The sequence below is a fragment of the Melanostigma gelatinosum genome, assembly GCF_949748355.1.
Source record: "Melanostigma gelatinosum genome assembly, chromosome: 3".
Taxonomy (NCBI): Eukaryota; Metazoa; Chordata; class Actinopteri; order Perciformes; family Zoarcidae; genus Melanostigma; species Melanostigma gelatinosum.
Window position 1 is genome coordinate 7,564,413 of NC_136636.1, and position 16,425 is coordinate 7,580,837.

General features: G+C 45.8%; 3 protein-coding genes across 4 annotated transcripts; 1 reads left to right on the forward strand and 2 right to left on the reverse strand.

Moving 5' to 3' along the window:
* Positions 1 to 1,641: 1,641 nt before the first annotated feature.
* uqcrc1 (ubiquinol-cytochrome c reductase core protein 1) lies at positions 1,642 to 7,708 on the reverse strand. Its single transcript, XM_079296901.1, has 13 exons — positions 7,575 to 7,708; positions 6,455 to 6,595; positions 6,230 to 6,316; positions 5,655 to 5,784; positions 5,238 to 5,436; positions 4,605 to 4,684; positions 3,891 to 4,006; positions 3,485 to 3,628; positions 2,835 to 2,995; positions 2,627 to 2,712; positions 2,452 to 2,540; positions 2,249 to 2,324; positions 1,642 to 2,153 (listed from the first exon to the last, which is right to left on the reverse strand). Exons 1-13 carry the CDS (start codon positions 7,635 to 7,637, stop codon positions 2,089 to 2,091), a joined length of 1,437 nt encoding a protein of 478 aa, XP_079153027.1. The 5' UTR covers positions 7,638 to 7,708; the 3' UTR covers positions 1,642 to 2,088.
* Positions 7,709 to 8,983: 1,275 nt separating this feature from the next.
* On the reverse strand, positions 8,984 to 13,910 carry LOC306775576 (tubulin monoglycylase TTLL3-like; the record flags this gene model as incomplete). The annotated part of the gene is made up of 15 exons (XM_079266033.1): positions 13,846 to 13,910; positions 13,289 to 13,414; positions 12,484 to 12,570; positions 12,230 to 12,324; positions 11,987 to 12,131; positions 11,825 to 11,880; positions 11,525 to 11,653; positions 11,310 to 11,424; positions 10,887 to 11,175; positions 10,650 to 10,798; positions 10,334 to 10,577; positions 9,897 to 10,156; positions 9,495 to 9,670; positions 9,108 to 9,390; positions 8,984 to 8,988 (listed from the first exon to the last, which is right to left on the reverse strand). The coding sequence occupies exons 2-15, from the start codon at positions 13,371 to 13,373 to the stop codon at positions 8,984 to 8,986; spliced, it is 2,118 nt and encodes a 705-aa protein (XP_079122159.1). The 5' UTR covers positions 13,374 to 13,414; positions 13,846 to 13,910.
* Positions 13,911 to 14,173: 263 nt separating this feature from the next.
* hmces (5-hydroxymethylcytosine binding, ES cell specific) lies at positions 14,174 to 16,347 on the forward strand. 2 transcript variants are annotated; one of them, XM_079266404.1, is made up of 6 exons: positions 14,174 to 14,532; positions 14,847 to 14,990; positions 15,070 to 15,288; positions 15,549 to 15,703; positions 15,778 to 15,970; positions 16,048 to 16,347. In XM_079266404.1, exons 1-6 carry the CDS (start codon positions 14,344 to 14,346, stop codon positions 16,216 to 16,218), a joined length of 1,071 nt encoding a protein of 356 aa, XP_079122530.1. In that variant the 5' UTR covers positions 14,174 to 14,343; the 3' UTR covers positions 16,219 to 16,347. The 2 variants fall into 2 exon arrangements, with proteins under 2 accessions (XP_079122530.1, XP_079122531.1); XM_079266405.1 differs by having other exon boundaries at positions 15,070 to 15,276.
* Positions 16,348 to 16,425: the final 78 nt, after the last annotated feature.

The following is a 16,425-nucleotide window of genomic DNA, read 5'->3' on the forward strand; positions in this document are numbered from 1 at the left end:
TGCCTGGAATGAATGGGAGAGTTGCCCCCGAGTCAAAGCACAACTGAAACCCCGTTCAAAAGTTAAGTACCAACACGCTGCAAAAAACAATCCCTTTCTTGGTGTTCTGAGTTCCTGTATTGTCAATCATCCATGCAGACTGGGTGACGAAAGCAGATCATCAGGATCCTCTGAAACAGTGCTCAATGGACAGAGACGCCACAAGGCCTCAAAATGGATAGTTTAACTGTATCGTGACCGTCATAAGAGAAAGTGTGAAGGTGTGATACCATGTACGTGTTTGTGGTTTTACTCAAATGTGTTTAAATCAAAGAGTCAGAGCACACACAAATCTCCAGGACCGAAAACAAGCAGCCTACGTCACAAACTCCTCACATGGGAGTTCTACATGAAAGAGCAGCCCCAAATTGTTCCGCATTACTGTGACGGTGATTCAATTCTACAGGGAGCATTTAGTTGGGAGAAACAGCAGCTAAACGTCATCAGTTAGAGTTTAGGGAGGCAATTGCATTTCTTAAAATGGGATTAATGTGTTTCATCATAATTGAAGTAAAATAACGGAGACTGTAAATTTGCTCCTTGGGTTCCTATTTTGAAATGATGGGCTTGATTAAAGATCCAATAATCTGTGTCAACTCATGTTGTCAACTCAGATCTGATTGTGTGCAACGACAGCCACCCCAGTCATGTGCACGTGTGTTCTTGTGTGGTACCTCGACATGTTTGGCATGACATGGAAAAATCAAAAATGCTGGACACTGTGCATTGTTTTTAAAGGAACATTATGTACGAGTCTATTTTAAGCGCACAGAAGAGGGGGGTGTTGGGAGGTTAGAAGGTTAGACGGGAGCAATCATAAAGAAAGCCCTCTGGAGGACTTAAAGGAGGAAGGAGACCAACAAGACAAAGCCATACCTTGTTTCCTGAGTCATCTCCAGTCCAGCCCATCAAGGGACTTATCCTCATCTGACTAATGACATGAATATCACAAGAGCAGATTATGACAGTTGGGCCCTCGGGGGGCCTTCAGGATTGCAAGCCGTCTCAGTTACCCCGAGATAAACAAACAGGGGTCGCACAAACGTCATCCAGCAGCAAACGGCGACGTCGTCGGTTGTAGGCGAAACCAATAGCATCGTTATCACACTGCATGACGCAGCAACACGCACTAATCTAAGATGACGTCACATCTATGACTCAGGGTCCAACATATATATCACAGCAGGTTATATTTTGTCATTCAAGTGGCTCACTGACGTATAGCTTCTGGATCAGATGAAGTCAACGTATCAGAGAGCATCTCATTGCAATTACTTTGATCAGTGACGTCAATCTGATTGAAAATATCGTTCAAAAATAATCATATGATAGCAATTAGTAGCGTAAATATAGATTACAAAGGGACACTGTGGCAAAATGGAAAGGTGGTGAGGAGTGAAAGCAGCAGGGTGCTGCCATCAGTCTGGCAGAGGCAACTAGACTAGAAAAGTGCGATACAAGTCCACCAATGAATGAATGAAACACGAGAACGACTCATGTGCATTAAGGAGGAGAGTTATTTGGATCATCATCAGTTGAGCTCAGCAGTATTCTAAAGGTGTAACACAAAAACACACTGGGACAATCTTTTACAGTATTTTTTATTTTGTCAGAATGAGAGCTTCTGTTATGTACAATAGAGGACAGAAACAAATGTTACAGAAATGATAAATATACTCTTGCTCCGGACTTGTATTCAGAGTCTATTCTGTGTGTCCAGTAGATGATTATTTGCTATTCAAGTCTCCCCCCTCTCTGCAAGTCAGTACCAGGTAATGAGGACCTGTACAGTACAATCAAGAGGTAACCGATGTGTCAAATTTAATACAATGTGCAGACTGGCGACTGGCTGCTGCCCCCCCCCCCCTCATGGCTAAATAATCAGTGGGCAGGATTAGAGAGGGAGGCGAGGAGAAGAGAGAGGATGAATGTGCTGTCAAGCCGATGAGCGGTCAATCCTCAGGTGTTCACGGGACGAAAACGGGAGTACGGTTGAGGAGGAGGATGAAGAGCAAGCGTGGGACACACGGAGCAACACAGCTACGCATCTTAAAACCTCAGCCAGTACATGGCACTGCGCATTCTGTTGTAGTCGGGTAGCTGCTCCACAGGACCTGTTGGGAGGAAGCCAGGAAGAACACATTAGAGAGAGGTTACAGCCTGGGCCCTGACCTCGCTGCAAAAGCACCAACACCCACAAAGAACTCACCGACAGCTGCCACAGCAGGACACTTATCGTAGATGTATTTGGAGCAGACGTCTCGCACCATCTTGGGGGTCACGGCCTGAAAGAAAAGATGTGGAGGGGAAGTGAGAACCCTTACCCTGGAGACAAGCTACAAGACTTCTTTTTATCGAGTTGTACTAATGGCATAAATGGAGCAGAACTCTTGGTTCAGAGGGTCGACTCACATCGATCCGAGCATCCCACTCTGCCAGAGGAATACGGCGCCCATAGTTCAGGACGTGTCTGCCGATGTCATCGCAAATCGGGGTTGTTCCTAAAAGACAAACGGGTGTGTTGACTTGAGATTCGGAGGAGTTTGTTTGCATGTTTGTGTAAGTGCATGACAGACACATAACGTACCATTGAGCTGCCCAACCAGGCTGGCCTTCAGAGCGTTCTTGCCTCTGGCTACATCACTCTCCGTCACTGTGGTGCACAGGTTGATCCTGCGCAGAGATTGGAGGAAATAAGAAGAAATACCTACATTGTCCTATAATTCTAAACTGAAATAACATGACAGTTATGTTGTTCTATGAGCGTGTGTCTCCCTCCCGGAGTCATGACTGACCAGGCATTCTGGGACCAGTGCATCATATCTTCGATTTGGTGCCTATCAGACACAAAGTAAATGCCCAGCAGGCCGGTGTCGCAGTAGGACGAGTGGAAGGCCTGGAAGCTGTGACACAAGTTCTCCTCCACCGCCAGGCGAGCCAGACGGCTGCTCAGATGCTGCAGGTGAGAGGAAGAAATGGGCATTTATTATCAGACTGTTCACAATCAGAGTGAGATTATAGTCACACCAGCATCAGGTAGCAGGCCAACATATTTCATGGTATTACATTTAGGTTGACGTGCTCCAAGTATGTGACAATGAAAGCAGTATAGACATTTCGAAAACAGCTATTCTATTCTGTACATGAAACATTTTTTTGGTATGAATTTCAGGTCTTGTTCCTCCCTACAGGTCCGGAGTCAGGAGTGAGACCCCTGACCCAGGTTTACAGAGAGGATCATAGTCTACCCCTTCATAATGGCCACTCAAAACACCAACAACCTCAAGTGGGCAAAGCTAAAAGGGGACACAGCTGCATGAGATGAATTAACTTTAACTTTACTTTAAGGTTCAACTTTCATCATTGCTGTCTTTTCTTTCTTGCATAAACTAAAATACAGTACAAAACTATTCTAACCAACGTATATATTACATCTTTAACCAACCTTTCCGCCACCATAGGTGAGGTCATAGCTGCCGATGATGGAGTTGGCCACCATGAGCGGCACGATGTCTGGGCTGGTAGCACTGGCCCCCTCCACAGCCACGGCGATGTGGGCCAGAGGCAAAGCATCGTCACGCATACGGATCTGGGAACAGATCAACAAAACAATTATACGTGACGATGAAAACAATATCGCTACCAATACATGCGCTATGCTCCTCCACAGGCCAGAATCACATCTAATGCATCCAACACATCAATCTAAAATACAAGTTAAATAACCTGAAATTATTCTGTAACAGTTGGAGGCCAAATTACAAGAAGTTCCCTCAAGGCATTCCTGAGATATCACAGTCACGTTAAAGGGATGGAAAATATTCCCGCGAAACATCCTCAACACTTCTCACCTCACTGCCTGTAAATCGGCAGGGTGACAACACGGGCACGGCATCTCCCTCATACTCAAAAGACACTCCGCTGAAGTGAGTATTGGCCAAACCGACCAGCTCTTCGTGGTTCACGCCTATGGAGGAAGCACATCAGAAAGACGCCAAGTCATTCCAGGAAAAGTAGAAATCCACAGTGTGCGTTAGGACTAAGAGGGCCTACCTCCAGCGTGTGTTAGGACTGAGAGGGCCTACCTCCAGCGTGTGCTGGGACCAAGAGGGCCTACCTCCAGCGTGTGCTGGGACTAAGAGGTCCTACCTCCAGCGTGTGCTGGGACTAAGAGGGCCTACCTCCAGCGTGTGCTGGGACTAAGAGGTCCTACCTCCAGCGTGTGGTGGGACTAAGAGGTCCTACCTCCAGCGTGTGCTGGGACTAAGAGGTCCTACCTCCAGCGTGTGCTGGGACTAAGAGGTCCTACCTCCAGCGTGTGTTGGGACTAAGAGGTCCTACCTCCAGCGTGTGCTGGGACTAAGAGGTCCTACCTCCAGCGTGTGCTGGGACTAAGAGGTCCTACCTCCAGCGTGTGCTGGGACTAAGAGGTCCTACCTCCAGCGTGTGTTAGGACTAAGAGGTCCTACCTCCAGCGTGTGTTAGGACTAAGAGGTCCTACCTCCAGCGTGTGTTAGGACTAAGAGGTCCTACCTCCAGCGTGTGTTAGGACTAAGAGGGCCTACCTCCAGCAGCAGACAGCACCATGCGAGGGGCTTTGTAGTGGCTGTTGATGTAGTCCACTAGGTCATGGCGGGTCAGAGTCCTAGAGGAAGAATTGCATGGGAGTATTAGTGGTAACTTACACAATGGTGCACAACTTGATATAATATGGAATAGATATACTGAAAGGAAGTGCAAAACGCTTTGTGATAAAGTTACATTTAGTCAAATTGTTGTGCCACTTTTGAAGTGATAATTAGCATCATCATAACTTCTCAATTCTGAGCTGCATCGCAATGCGGACGTGAGCGACTCTGCATCGATGCAGTGACAGTATTTACAGCATCTTGCTGTCACTTACTGGCTGTCACGCTTGTTTCTCTTTCTCTCCTCTGAACTCTGTTTCACCGAGGGTGCAGCTTATACACACTGTGTGCACGGAGCAGAGAGAAGGCACTCTGCAGTCTACCAGCTTGTTGCTCTCACTACCAATATGATTATTGCTGTCAACACAGTTGGGCTGAATAAAAAAACGTGCATGCAGGCTGAAATTGAACCGTGGTGTTAACCTTGTAGATGCACTGACTTAAGCCAAGTAGCAGTAGAAGAGATACGAGTAAGGGAAAGTGTGTGTGTGAGCATGCAGCTCCTCTTGCCTGGCATTGTTGGAGGGTCCCAGCACACTGTGTCCCAGAGGAGTGCCCTGGAAGGCAGTGGCATGCAGCAGGTCAAGGCAAACTTCCTGCAAGTTACCCTCGACTTCCTCTAGCTCCCGCAGCACCACGCCCCTCTGCTGCTCGATCTCCGCCTCGTTCAGCGAGCAGCTCTGCACCACCTCTGACAGCAGCTCCACGGCTGAGAAAACAGACAAGAAACAGCGATTGTGAACTCAGTTACTGCCTCATATAGTATAGGGCAAAGTAATTGGGATTCTCAATTCATCAGGAATCTTAGTTTATGTGTTCATTGGTTGATTCTTAATGCCTTCATCTTCCAAACAAGAATGGGTTTTTATCAAATGATTGTAAAATCTAGGGGATGATGCATTTCACTGCTTAACCGGGTCATCTAACCTTTGGGGAGGTCTTTGGCAAGAGTCTTCATGTAGTATGCAGTGTGCTCCCGAGAGGTATACGCGCTCAGGTGTGCACCCATAGCCTCAACCTGCTGCTCCAGGGCAGTCTGGGGGTGCTTCTTGGTTCCCTGGGGGGGGCGAAAACGAAAGGTGAATGGAAGAAACTGTCTGTCAAATCACCGACTAGTTCACTGAGACAATGAATTTCACTGAATTGTCCTGCACTTTTAAATGCAGTGAGCATGGACTTTATCTGTGGTTATTAAACCACTTGTTTCAGCTCTATTCTCTCTGGTAACATCATTGTTGGGACAATGAATTCATGCGTTAGGATTCTGATCATTTTGGGCTCTTATGTTTATTGTCTGTGTCTTCATTTAGATGTGAGTGGGTACGTTTGTTCAAAGGAGTTGTGCTTTGTCTCGTAGTGCGCTTCATTTGCCGCTTTTATCAATAGTTACGTTTCTGAACATATGAGACATGCTGGATTTAACTGCCTGCGGCGAACTTTTATTTGTTGACAGGAAAACTCAACAGGGTACCTTTAAGGTCATGAAGTCTACTAATGTCTACCTTGAAAGCCATGTGCTCCAGGAAGAAGCCTGCTCCGTTGTTCTTCTCACTCTCATAGCGACTACCAGCACTGATCCACAGTCCAACCTATGACAGGGAAAATATATGTGAAGAATATGAGAAACGATCATCGACAGCAACACATACCACTCACTCTGTCCATAAAGTGCTGAAACAACCTCCTACATTGGTTGTAAATAGACCCCCCCTTTACTGTGTTCTTACAGTGCAGGTGGCATGTCCAGTCTCCTCAGAGGCGACCCTCAAACCATTGTCTAGGGTGGTCAGGCGAGTTTCAGGGGCTCCCACCAGGCTCTGGGCATAGCTGACAGAGGCATGGCTGCATCTCAGAGACAGCAGGATGGGCTGAAGGAGAAGCGAAAACACGTCATTTTTAAATCCTGTACATTTAGAAATACCGTTTCCTCCTCTTTCCTGTAACATGCATTACTGCAACTGAAAATAAGCAGACTCATGTGTGCCCTACATGTGATGCAGATAAAACATTTCTACATTTTAAGGGACTGGACACAACAGATTTGAGGCATGTGCTCTCTTGTTTCCTCACTAAGACCAGAGGTAAAGCGCAGACGCAAACTGAATGTAGTAATCGAGTAACGAGAGGGTCATAACAGTCTGGATGTCTGTCTGTTCTGAACACTTCAAGTCGATCCGATCACAATTAAAGCAAGAGTAGAAATGTTTGGCACAGGACAACACTTTGCAGCTGACATTGACACCACAGCCACCTACCGCTATCTCCCAATGACTAAAATTAGAGAATACCAGTATATAGCAGTGTGTATAGATTAATTTAGGGAGTTTCTCAACCTCGTTTCCTGAATAATCTAAAACCAGTCTCAGTGCAAAGTGTTGACATTACTGTCAACATGATGTAAAAGTACGTATTCAATAATAGAACATATTGACGACTCACTCTAAAGTACAGCATTGTCACTAGTCGGCGTTTCCAAAGTCACCATGCTAACGCTGCTAGCAGGTAGCTTAGCTTGTGAGGGCAGGTGAGGACAAGGGACACACGTTACAGCTGCTGACCTTGTGACAGACCGACACAACGACCAGCTGATCTGAACAACACGTACTTAAACGGACGTTTCACATCAAGTGTCCCCTCACGAGACGTACTGCCTCATTTGACAGTTGACCTTGCATTCACTGCTAGCTAACTAATGCTAACCAGTTAAGCTAACCCGGTCCCGTAGCTCTTAGCGGGCGGTACAACCTCTCAGATTAACTTTCAGCGTTGCGCTAAAACAAGAAGAGTGCAGGTATCCCACTTGGACATTTCAACGCTTTTCTACCCAGCCTTTAAATCTGTACTTACACTGCGGGTTTTGGCGAGGGTTCGACCCACAGTGCTCCCGACTCGGCACACGGACGCCGCCATTTCTTCGTACGGTTACAGAACGTAGAATAGGGGGACGTCTTTGGCTGTTGTCGTGTATCGCCTCTTCTTCGTCGACCTATAAAGATGTGGTTTACCTCTTCGATTGGGGAATTGTCGCCTCCAACCGTCCGTTGTGTGTTATTGCAGTTGACAACAGTAATGAAGCGGAGACTCCATTGAGTTTGTATTTCTCCAGTTTTGTTGGGTTGTGGTGTTTTTATGGTGTATACTTTTCTGTTCTGCCTGCTAGATTCTAGAGATCAATTGATTGGATGCTTCATTTTAGGGAGGCATGGAATACAAGATTTCCTTTATAAAATGTAGACGTTGCCCTCATCATCTCCCCCTGTGCTTTCTCCCTACAAACCATGATGACTACTCCCTCTGGCTTTTTTCCTTCTCTCAATTTAGATTAATCAATCCTCTCATTTCCATAACAGACACACACAGAAACCTATATATATATATATATATATATATATATATATATATATATATATATATATATATATATATATATATATACATACACGTATATATCATTTAAAAATGTTATTTACTATTTATCCTTAACTTTCTTAGCTCAAATTTTCAAATCATGAGTTCAGTATCACAAGTCTCTTATCAAGTCCCTTATCCCTCTATTGCTCTCCCACAGGTTTCTTCCTCTTTCCTCCCCGTTAAAGGGGTTTTTGGGGAGTTTTTCCTGTTCCGATGTGAGGGTCCCGGGACAAGAGGATGTCAAACGTGTACATATTGTAAAGCCCTCCGAGGCAAATTTGTAATTTGTGATTTTGGGCTATACAAAAATAAATTGAATTGAATTGAATGTGCTGTAAAAGTGTGTTTTCCCACCACATTACAACAAAACATATCGTCCCACTTAATGCCATGGTGTTTGTTTTGCTTTTATTTGCCTTGATTTTTGACTCCACCACACTACACAGGTGGTGAAAGGAATTTATTTTATGATGCTCACAGCACTGAAAATGCCCTTTATGAAAATCAACAGCAACATTCCTGAAACAGTCTCCCTGTTGCTCTGGATAATCCACACACTTTGCTGTGAACATGTACATGAACTCCTCTACCAAATAAATAGACCCAGTACAAATAGTTGACAACTTGTTCTGGGGATTAACCAAATTAACAGAGGCAATTTTGTGTTGAATCACATCAAAGAAAATTAAAATAAAGTAGTGAGTAAAAAAACAAGACGTGACAATTTATTACATTCTGACTTTATTCTGAGGTCGGCAGCCAGAAAGCTCAAGCTGAAGGAGTTCGACAATGATTTGGTCAACAAACCTTTTTAAAGTGTTTTAGGCACTCAAGGTGCTGCTTGTCTAGACTGTTTTGGAAAGAGACAAAGAGGTACAGGGTTGGACCTCCTCTGATACCACAAAAGTACAGAGTGAGACTGGGCACTCGTGGCTGGGTGGATGGGTGCCACGATCATTGGCAGTGGACATGAGAAGGCTTTAACGGGGGCTTGTACAGGAGGAAGAGGAGGAGGAAGTGGTGGAACCCCCCTGCATTTCAGCCCCCTGCATTTCAGCTGAGTCTCAGCACTCAACATCTTAGGCAGAGGCTTTACTTTTTCTGCTTTAGGTTCCTTCTCCTTAACGGGGCCGCAGTGTTTTGGTGCTGAACGGTTGGAGGACTGCAGTGGAGGAAGTGAGCGGCGGCACCTGATGTTGTAGCCCTCAACAAGTAGGTTGGCCCCGACATACTGTGGCATGTCTACTGCTGCCTAGAGACAAAAAGGGGAACATTTAAAGTAATGTATTCCTCCCTCACAAAGTAGGCCACTTGAATGTACGCTATAACCTGAAGAGGAGGAAAACTCTTCCGTACCTGCTTATATATGAGCTCAAAGTCTCCAGTGTTTGCAGTGCGGTCTGCCCTCCGGTCCAGGACGACGCGTAATGTGTCTTCCTGCACAGCAGTACAGAGGCGGGCTGTCACAGGGGTGGAGGGAGCCATCGTGGGACTGGCATTGAGTTCTATCAACCATGGATGCAGGTCAGGACCTTAGAAACACAGAACAACATATCCAAGTTGTGATTATTCCTCCGTTTTCATAATTGTGTTTATTAAAATGTGATCTGTATTAGAATGCCATGTTTATTTTACTCCTCATATATATTTGTTTACAGCTCCAGAAAAAGCATTTTTAATGTACAAGTTGATGCGTGTTGAAACAGGCAGTATAACATATTCTGTACGATAGCATCATTTACAGTGATCCCATCCTACCGAACATGAAGTCAGCACCGTAGAGCTCAAATGTGTTGTTGCGTGAATCCATCAGATCCTGTGTTGTCTGTAATGCGTGGATCACAGCCTTCTTCATCCCGGGGACCGCCACCGTCTGCCACTGAGCTTCCCGGCCCTGGCTGGACAGAAATGTCCTGAACTGGTCATCCGACCACATGTTGTCTGCTGGGATACCGCGATGGCGTTGTTTGGACGGTGTCAGGTGCTTCTGGATGGAGTTATTGCACAGGTGGACAGAGCTGCAAGAATGGGGTAAAGACGCCAAGATTGGAAAGACAGATGAGAGGAAAATGGTGACAAGGAATGAAGAGAAGTACAATGAGACATGAATTAAGAGGGCATGGTTCGAGAAATGATACAAGCCTCTCACTGCTTCTACTCTCCAACTACTTTCTTGAGAAGTATCCCCGTCTTACCTGTCCAGTGTATCTAGTGAGTAAGGCTGCGTAGAGAAGCGCAAGTAGCACTTTTTATAGAACCACACAGTCAGAGGGTTCCACACGGTGACCAGGAACCACTGGCGCACGTCAAATTTGGTGCCATGTACCAGCAAAGGACGCTCCAAGTACTTCTGCACTACCCACTTGCTTTCCTCCCTTAGGGTTGGATTAGTGTGCACCAGACTGAGGATCCGATCCAGACGCCTGGCACAAATGATACCTACAAGGCAGGTGTCGCAGGTCAGCCAGGACTATGTCAGATATTATGTGAACAGTTTGTCTGACTTCTCACCTCTGCCCCTGGACTTTGCTCCTGGTTTGATGATCCAGATGTTGTGTATGCCGTCTATGTGCAGCTGTGGACTGACCTCCACCAGCCTCTGTAGCATTGCTTTGCAGCAGGTCACAAAAGGATCAGTGTTCTCGATCTCTGCTCCTTCACTGCGCGAGGAAACAGAGAGACTATAGTGAGATACTGAAAGAGCACTTTGGTTAGCCAGTTTCCTTTTATCTCTCACACAGTACTCACTGAACAACGAGGTAGTAGCTGTTGATGAACTCTGCCCACTCCTCCTCTGTAAGTGTTTGTGGTGTCTCTAAGGGTGCGTCAATGTCACCATGCTCCAGGCTCTCTAGAAACTCTTGGCATACTCTGAGTGCGCTGTTAATCATTTGGGAAAGGACCACTGGACTCGATCGCAGTTTGCTTCGTATCCTCGCAGGCCGAAGGTTGTGTCTGGTTCCCTCTGCCTGAACACCCTGCTCCCTCTCCACAATGTACTTCAAAAAACTGGTGCAGGCCGTCCTCCTGTAGTCCTCTACACAAAGCACAGAGACAGGGAGGCATTTATTCTAAGTGTTCTCTGTGAGTGAAGGTGGAAGGATGCTGGAAATACAATAAAAAAAGAAAGAGGTGTGATCTAGTTAGATGGGCCGTTAGGTCAGAGCTGACCAATGAAAGCAGCCTTCTCATCCTGTGCTCCTGGTCTGTAACAGCGAGGGAAGAAGGTGTCTGGGTCAGCTGAATCAAACCAGTGCAGGTTCCTCAGGTTCACACACAATCCCACCTGATAAAGAAAAGACAAATATCAATGGTGGGTGTGACAGGAGACAACTGAATAGTCATTGTTTTGGCTGTAACAAATGATCATAGCATATAAAATGTACCTTGGTGGTGAAGCTGCGTGCTTTTGCAAAATGATTGGTAATCTGTTCTTTTTGCAAACTCCTGGTGTTGATGGTGTCTCTACGGTTTGTCCAATAGAAATAAACCATTTCATTACGCACCAGGCGAGACTGTATGAGAACGGAGGGAAAGGATGAGAGCTGAATCTCTTAAGACCCTTAAATGTCCAACATGTTTCACAAAGTTAGCAACAAGCTTTCCCTTGCTGTGCCTCTTCCTGCCTGTTTGCATATCACGTTAAGCCTCATGTTAGCCTACAACCATGAATGTTATTTTTTTACCATGATATCATACAGTCCATCTGGATCCTGCTCTTTTTCGAGATTGTCTGAGTTATCTGAGAAGAAGGAGCAATGTAAATAAATGATGGGATATAGACCGATAGATATCCACATCCAGTGACAACGTGATTTCTGAAACAGTCTCTCTTTCATCGAGCTGACCGTCATCGCTGTGCCCAGCATCGTTAGTGCTGGCTCTGCGAGCGTTGTGGTTTGGGCGGTGCATGCGCTGCTCCACCCAGCCTCTGGCCCTCAATGCTGCCCTGACGACAGGGTACGGGCCCTGGACGGAGAATACCTTATGCATCTGAGAGGAATCAGAGCAGACACCAGTCACGGACAGCTTTGTGGAACAAATGTATGCGACCACATCAATGTTGTGTATATCCAGTAATGTTAACCCACCCGGACAGCTTTTTCTGCAAGGGCTTTGGCTGTCCTTAATCTCTCTGGGTTAAGAACAGGTAAACTGCGGCAAACTTTTCCCTCAGGAGGGTTACCTGACACGCACACACACACAAATCATAATCTGTTGAGTGATTTATACTGTTAGTTGTCTAGAAAGCTCTTCAGAGATCGTGCTGTTCATGCAGTACGAGGAGACTATCCCAAGGGAACCCATTAAGCCTGTTGGTTGTTCACCTGCAGGGTAAACCTACTCGTTTGGGGACTTTTGCCTTCATCTTGGTTGCATTGCTGGACCACAGCTGTGACCTTCTGATCCTTTGATGAACCTCCTGTTTTCCCTGCAGTAACAGAGGCATTGTTATGGTGCAGTATACAGAATTGTGGTACAATGGAATCTTCTTCAATGGTATAACATGCCAACATCCAGCGGTCCGGTACGTTAAAGAGGAAAAGGCAGGAGAATATATTTACACCATAAAGTTTCTTAGAACATTCAACATAGCATATGTAATTGTAAAATATATATTACAAAACAAAATGTCCACAAATTTGCTGATGAATAAGATATATGCCTAAACTGGAGAGACTAACGATTACGGCTTGAGCTCTTTAGCTCGGAGCAAAAAAAGTGGGAAGTCATGAAACTTTAAGACGCGGCCTCTGACTTCAATCATTTGGTGCTCCCGAGTGTGAGCTCATTATTAATTCAGCATTCATGATCTAGAAATGCAATCCTTCGGAGGTGTGAAGTCGTACAGGATATACCTCGAAGATACCTTCATGTTTCAGTCTAGAAACGAGTCCCTCAGCAGCAAGTTACATGTAGCTCTAAACAGTTCAAACTGGAATATATGCCCATGTTATTGCCAAGTGGTAGATGGTTCAACTGAACATAGTGTTATGAATTAAGGTGATGGGGCCACCCTTTGATTCACATTTGAAGAAAATAAAGTGATTTCCAGTCTTATTTGTCTGGTCCTCGGGATCTTACAATAGGGAACCATGTTTCCTTTGTTGCTCTGTGTCTCTCGCCACTGTCTGGGCGTGGTGCGTTACCTCTATTGGTAGCCTGGTGTCCCTCCTGGCCCGGCTGGACAGACTGTTTGGACCTGATGGCCTCCATACGGACATCAGCTCTCATTCTTCAGGGAACCCTTTTCTTTGGCTCTGCTTCATGAACTGCTAAAGAGGACAGTAATACAAATTAAATGCACATGATTAAAACGCTGCAAACAACTGGAAGGTGTCGTGGATCTCTGGGCAACTGGTCTTGCAAGATCAGTGTCTATCCAAGTGCAGTGGACCATGAAGTGGGTCACATTGCTGTGCAGTAGACAGGTTGGCTACCCCTGTCAGGTTTACACATAAAACCTAAGGCAGGGTGTGATACTCGTGGTTTCCTCCAGTAACCCGTAGAACAGAAGCCCAAAACCTCACACACATATCCCAAGAACTGAAAACTACCACAAGTTACAAGTCACTGTAACAACTTTAACATTGCCATGAACGTACAGGCAAAGTTGCCAGCAACAGGAAACACTGTATTCTCGACTGGAATATTAGCATTTGAAGCAAAGCTTTGACCTCGTGGTTTTAGTGTGTGTTGCTCTTACCTGCTGATGATGTCCACACAGGCGTAGCAACTCGAGAGGCCAAGTTTGAACGGAAAGCATACCTGACTCTCGACCGGGTTTACTGTCACCATAGCAACAACTGGACAGACAACTGCCGATGCAACCACGTGTACAGAGAAATGTACACACGACCATGTGTGTGTGTTTGTATATGTGTGTCACGTAATATTGTAGTATTGTGGAATAACTTAATACGGTGTGCTGAGTTGTTGTTATTATTTTGACAGTTGTCTGTGTTCTGTCGCCATCTTGGGGCTGCTGTACATCACGGCCGGGTGTCACGTGACATAACAGCAGCCTGCCCGGACAAGTCCCCGCATACACGGTTTACTGCAGCTATCGTCGTGAAAAAGTAACTGTTTTGTTTCCTGAAATACATTTAGGCTAAACAGCTAAACACTGAATGCGTGTTAACTTAGTTTAGCTTAACATATTTTGAACCCTGAAGCGGGAAAGTTATTTTGTTTTGCCCTACAAATGTGTGGAAGAACCGCGTGCACACTCGCTTCTGACGAGGTGAGCCGAGCCTGCTCCTACAGAGACCGAGGAGGGCAGCGGAGACGGCCCCGCTGGAGGGACGGAGACGCGGACAAATACCGACCCTCGTACAACAAGAGCCCGCAGTCCACGAGTCCCGTGCTGCTGTCACAGAGGCATTTTGATAAGGTGAGGTGACGCTGCACGTGCCTGAGGGAGGTTGATAAACTGTTTAAAGTGATGGACGAAGATGTTGCTCTATGACGTCAAAATACACATCTGCAGAAACATCTTTTGGTAGATAACTGTGGAGGAGAGGAATACTCAAATCTGTAACAATCCAATACGGACACAACAATTCAATGCAACAACCTTAAAAATCCTCTCTGACACAGTCTCAACATTATGGACCATCGTAAACCCCCAAAAGGTAGTATGTACTGCAGAGTTGTTGTATATTGTTGGCACTTACGTTGTTGTGTTCACTCCCTGTGTGTCTGCAGGATGCTCCTGTGGATGAGTGTGTGTTGGCCTCCATGCGCTGGGGTCTGGTCCCTGCCTGGTTCAAGGAGAACGACCCGAAAAAGATGCAATACAGCACCAACAACTGCCGCAGTGAAAATATACTGGAGAAGAAAACGTACAAGGTGCGTGTAGATTTAGGCACTGCTCAGCTATATTGTCATTATTGCTTGATGTCTAATCATTTAGTCTTCTCCCTAAAAGGACCCCCTGATAAAAGGGCAGCGCTGCGTCATCCTGGCTGACGGCTTTTATGAGTGGAAGAGGCAGGCAAAAGACAAGCAGCCTTTCTTCATATACTTTCCTCAGACCCAGGAGAAAACAGAGGATGACCCCGCGACCTCAGCCGGCAATAAGGAGGATTCAGAGACCGTGTGCCCTCCAGAAGAGGCCTCCCCTGACTTGACAGAGGTTCATATTGAGGTTTCTATTGCAATATAAGCAACAGGAATCTTTACTTTCATCCAGATGAGAATGCAGCTGGGGCGGAAATGACCATGACTGATAATATCCTGTGTGGGAGAGGAGTCAAAGCTCCTCCAGGTGTTTCTGTAGCATTCAGAATGTCATGCTACATACAAACTGGTGCCAGGCTAAGGAGTGTAAAATCTGTCATATTTTTCATAGAATCTGCTAATTGTTGTGGCCGTACCTCTCTGCTCTATGGTCTATGTGTTGGTCAGGGAGGAGAAGCACTCGGTGGGTGGACTGGATGGAAGTTGCTGACTATGGCTGGACTGTTTGACTGCTGGACACCTCCAGGTGGCGGAGAACCCCTTTACACATACAGTGTAATCACCGTGAGCGCCTCCCTGAACCTGGAAAGCATCCATGATAGGTGAGGACAGCTAATGAGAGAACACTGTTGGCGTCTGTATGAAATCTGAAGTTACTGTGTGGGTTGTGGTTTAGGATGCCAGCAGTCCTGGATGGAGAGGAAGAAGTGAGAAGATGGCTGGATTTTGGGGAGGTGAAGTCTCTGGACGCCATGAAACTGCTCCAGTCGAAAAACAATTTGACTTTTCACCCAGTCTCTTCACTAGTAAACAACTCTCGCAACAACTCTCCGGAGTGCCTTCAGCCTGTAGATCTTAACAGCAAAAAGGTAGCAGATTTACTGTGGTATTTTACTGGTTTGTCTGGTGAGTTGAGAGGTTTAAGCTGACCAGTCTGACCCTTTAGGAGCCCAAACCTACAGCCAGCAGTAAGATGATGATGAGCTGGCTGACGAGCAGCGCGCCTTCAAAGAGGAAGGAGCCGACATGTGAGAGTAAAGAAGAGCCAGAAAGCAAGTCTATAGGGGCCCTTCACGAGTGGCTTCAGGGGGCCAATAAGAAACCAAGAACCAAATGAAGATCCGAACTGGGACTGAAAGCTCTGCAGTATTAAAACACCGTTCAGGCATTATTTATTCCACTGAAGCTATTTTGACAGTTTGAGAAAAACATGCTTTTGCTTCATTAGTAATTGTTTTAAATGTCATTTAAAAAAAAATGCTACACAGATACTATTTCATTTCAAAATGTTCTCAATAAATGTCAGAAATGAAGACAACATGCT

What these genes read in the sequence shown, in the direction of transcription:
- hmces (XM_079266404.1), top strand. Translation starts at nt 14,344, where the DNA reads ATGTGTGGAAGAACCGCGTGCACACTCGCTTCTGACGAGGTGAGCCGA. An exon ending in TGGAGAAGAAAACGTACAAG is followed by an intron (nt 14,991 to 15,069) that starts GTGCGTGTAGAT and finishes TCTCCCTAAAAG; the next exon opens with GACCCCCTGATAAAAGGGCA. An exon ending in TAGATCTTAACAGCAAAAAG is followed by an intron (nt 15,971 to 16,047) that starts GTAGCAGATTTA and finishes CTGACCCTTTAG; the next exon opens with GAGCCCAAACCTACAGCCAG.
- uqcrc1 (XM_079296901.1), bottom strand. Translation starts at nt 7,637, where the DNA reads ATGGCGGCGTCCGTGTGCCGAGTCGGGAGCACTGTGGGTCGAACCCTC. An exon ending in CCCTCGCCAAAACCCGCAGT is followed by an intron (nt 6,596 to 7,574) that starts GTAAGTACAGAT and finishes CTTCTCCTTCAG; the next exon opens with CCCATCCTGCTGTCTCTGAG. An exon ending in TGCCAAAGACCTCCCCAAAG is followed by an intron (nt 5,437 to 5,654) that starts GTTAGATGACCC and finishes CTGTTTTCTCAG; the next exon opens with CCGTGGAGCTGCTGTCAGAG.